This window comes from Leptomonas pyrrhocoris (genome assembly GCF_001293395.1).
Source record: "Leptomonas pyrrhocoris isolate H10 chromosome Unknown, whole genome shotgun sequence".
In the NCBI taxonomy this organism is placed as follows: domain Eukaryota; phylum Euglenozoa; class Kinetoplastea; order Trypanosomatida; family Trypanosomatidae; genus Leptomonas; species Leptomonas pyrrhocoris.
Genome location: NW_015438358.1, coordinates 1,287,010 through 1,290,740, shown reverse-complemented (window position 1 = coordinate 1,290,740; position 3,731 = coordinate 1,287,010). Strand labels below are relative to the sequence as shown.

Genomic DNA, 3,731 nt, shown 5'->3' with positions numbered 1-3,731 from the left:
CGGCGCCAAACGCACTCTTTGCGGGAGAGTTTAGCAGTGCCTTTGCGCTACCAGCTGCTGCACTGTCGCTCTTCGTAGCTGCGGCGGTTGCTACTGCATCCAGAACAAATGTGGTCTTCTTCGCGCACGGCCAGCAGTCAGAGCGAACGCTCGTCTTCCCGTTCAAATGAGGTCCCTTCAGGTCCTTCACCTTGTGGCAGCTAGAACAACGCCATACATGATCCGCAGACGTTGAAGAGGGAGCAGCAGGAGCAGGGGTAGAGGAAGACGCTGGTTCTGTCTCGTCAACCGACAGCAAGTACCTCGCTTCCTCGACATCGAGAGGTACTGCAGGCGGCATGAACACAGAGGACTTCTCATTCGTAGCGGCGATACTCGGTGGAGTCGTTACCAATTGTGAAGCCGTTGACGCACTGGTCGTCTCCGTAACGCTTTTCTTCGCGCCGCTGGCATCCAGCTCAAATGTGGTCTTCTTCGCGCATGGCCAGCAGTCAGAACGAACGCTCGTCTTCCCGTTCAAATGAGGTCCCTTCAGGTCCTTCACCTTGTGGCAGCTAGAACAACGCCATACCTCGTTGGTATCGGTCGCAACAGTAGTGCTCATTTTAGGGTGTTTTTATATCGGTCGAAAAACGTAAATCCTACAAAGCTTTACAGTCCACTTGTCGTTTCAGTTGAGAAGAGTCTATTCACAGACTATTTCGCTTAGCCGTCCGAATGCAAAAAAAAGACACGTTTATCTGAAACAATCAAGCAAAAAAATAGACAGCGCCAGAAGAGATGCGGTTAGATGGTCTTACTGTAACGTAGTGAAAAGAATATCTGTAACACTATATCTTCCGCAGAGATCTTTAGACTTGAAAGGAGGTCCTATTTAGATTTTCCTTTCTGTTTTGAAGCTTGTGTGCTAAAAAAAATTTAAAAAACAGCAAACTTTGGCTTCTTGGTCTTCTCGTTTCTTAACACCGAGAAGCTTTTTCATGCATGCATTCACGTGCCGAAGAAAAAGAATAAAAGGTTACGTAGAAAAATACTTTTTCCTTATCGGTCACGTACATTGAGACAGAGATAATAGAAGAGAAGAGAGTAAAAAGAAAACGATTAATGAGAAACAATGCAAGGAGAGCGCATTTTGTTACCAACAAAAATGTCAGGCAGGAAAACGCTCAGAAAGCATCTGCCTTTCGATTGAAGAAGCAAGAGAAAAACTGTCAAACACAATACAAGGTGTTTTGTCAACCTTTGCTGTTACTCCAAAAATCGTCTACTGTTTGTTTCCATGTGCATCGCAAAGGAAAGCGCAGCAGGATATTTTTGTTTTGTGGCACCAACTGAGGCGGAAAGAGATCGGTGAGACATAGTGTGTGGCTCAAGAATAATATGACGCAACGTGTAGGTGTCATTTCGAGGAGACGGAAATGTGTTTATTGTCGTTAAAAGTCGGCACGATATTCGGATTTTTTTTTCAAAATGAGTATTGATGATAGCATTTTATTGTAACGAAAGAACACGTTGTTCTTGTAGAACTATAATTGCACTTGTGATGTGAAAAACCAGGAGTCGTAATGTACAGATTCAGCATCCACAACGCGACCCAAATATTATCTAAACCGCCCTTCAATGTTAGTGCCTGCACAGTAACACTAACGCCAGAGCTTTCTACAAATTCAATCGCAATGGCAATAGTCTACCAATAGCAGGGAGAAGAAATCAAGAACGCATTATTAAGCCCAGGCAAAGAAGAAGGCTTTTTGGATTCCCGCATTGTGGCGTTGCAAGCGGCAGCCTATCGAAACACCCCTGGCACGAAAATGCAGCTCACAAGCACAGTTTTTTAGGCTCTGAATGTACCGCACGGAAAACCACGAAAAAGTCTTTTCGCACACAAGCAGTGAGCTAAGAGACGTGGGTGATGCAACGACGCTGATAAACGCAAGACATCTTTCTTGTATCCTGTGAAAAACGGATGCCGTGCCGGAAACCTGTGTTCGCGACGACTGCATTCCACAGGAAACAAATAAGAGGGGGTCAGGCATCTACTGTACCTTAGGCCAGCGCACGCGTTACTAGCAAGTTGAGTCCAAGCTTCCCATTCATCTGAAAACAAGGCAGAAACAAAACACGTTTTATTTTTTTGGTTTGCGTCAAACCAAAAATTAACATCGTCGCGCGACTCGAAATGCACCCCGTATGCCTCAACACACTTGTCACTCACGCTTACATATGCGCGGTCGTTTCTGCCAACTCCTAATTGGCTGCATCTATCATCGTTCTTAGCGACGCTAAAGCACGTCTCGTCGCCATAACTACAGGAAAAGAGAACGGAGTCAGATATTCTGTGCGAGCACGTTGCACATAGTCCTTTTTTCGGTTGTAGCACAAACTCTTCGAAATGAGAATAGCATTGAGTGAACGTGTCAATGACCAATCTTCGCATAAAAGGGAATCTGCGAAGAAGCGAAAAGAATGTTTGGCATTCAAGATCAGGATAATCCATTTTGTGGAGTTGAACTTAAACGCAGTAGTATTATTTATAATAATATATAGTAGTAATAATTGTAATAGTAATAATGTACCTTACTGACAAAAGTGCTAGATATATAAGGAGGTTGAAAACACGATGAAAGAGGTAAAATTCAGATTTTCTCCGTTTCCATTGTGCACGAGAAGTTATGTGTTACGGCTGTAAATAATCTCAGAACCAATGAATGTCATGGGATTGTGCCGACCTAAAACAAAATCTGATAATACGTCTAGTTTTGGGGTTCATTTCAACCACTAAATGATGATATCGAGAAACGAGATCATTGGAAAAGCGGCGGTGGAAGCTACCATTTCGAAAATAGAGTCTTCTTTCAATTTTTGTTACTAAAAAGCTTTCCTTCTTTTTAGAAGTGTTGTTGACAAGACGTGTCGTTAAACATAATTTGACGGCTTCCTAATAGTAGCAACGGTTTCTTCATAGAAGAAAAAAGAGCTAAACAAAGCTACTAAAGCACATGGAAGAGCACATCTTATGCAACAAACTGCGGTTATTGAAAACAGATTAATCATTACTATTATTAACGCTCCTCCAGTCGTTCATGAAGCAATAACAAAAAAAAACAATAAGACGAACGCGTCTATCCACTTTTTCAACCCCAGTGGATTATTCCGAAATGGAAAACATGCCAACGAGTAATGTGCATCTACGAACCCAAAGGAGATCAACTGTTCTTTGTTGACAGCAGCTTGACGTCGGTAGCGCCATATATACGGTTCATCAGTTAGTTCTGCAGAACTCATAATTCATGATGGAGAAAACGTCGAGTCAAATAATAATAATAAACGTGGGCAGGCAGTTGTCTTCATGCAGCAGGGAAGGCTGAGCCACTGCTGCAGTGACCGAAAGAAACAGCGTTCGTTAGTTTCATTGGCTCGCAACAACGACATCAGTATCTCGTTGCTTTCCGTTGTCCCCTCCTTTTTCTTCTTCAGAGATCGCAGGGAGATAATTAATGTTGCAAATCGATGGCAGTGCTACCCAACTTACGCTGAATTTCGGGTGTTTTGTTCAATAGCAAAGCCGGCGAGACGGTGCACGGGTTTCACTTTCGCCCGCTCTCGTCGCACAGAACGTTTAAAAAAAGACACCAGTTGCGCGCCAGGTCCTCTTCGCTTTCGGGCCTGTCTTTCTCTGCCCGGCGGGCTTCCGTTGGCGTTGCGGGGGTCGGCCGGGGCGCCGGGGGCGG

General features: G+C 44.2%; 2 protein-coding genes across 2 annotated transcripts; both read right to left on the bottom strand.

Moving 5' to 3' along the window:
• Positions 1–186: 186 nt before the first annotated feature.
• Positions 187–1,042, bottom strand: ABB37_01472 (hypothetical protein; the record flags this gene model as incomplete). The annotated part of the gene is made up of 1 exon (XM_015797973.1): positions 187–1,042. Exon 1 carries the CDS (start codon positions 358–360, stop codon positions 187–189), a length of 174 nt encoding a protein of 57 aa, XP_015663493.1. The 5' UTR covers positions 361–1,042.
• Positions 1,043–1,834: 792 nt separating this feature from the next.
• On the bottom strand, positions 1,835–2,594 carry ABB37_01471 (hypothetical protein; the record flags this gene model as incomplete). Its single annotated transcript, XM_015797972.1, has 1 exon — positions 1,835–2,594. Exon 1 carries the CDS (start codon positions 2,495–2,497, stop codon positions 1,835–1,837), a length of 663 nt encoding a protein of 220 aa, XP_015663492.1. The 5' UTR covers positions 2,498–2,594.
• Between the last annotated feature and the right edge of the window lie 1,137 nt (positions 2,595–3,731).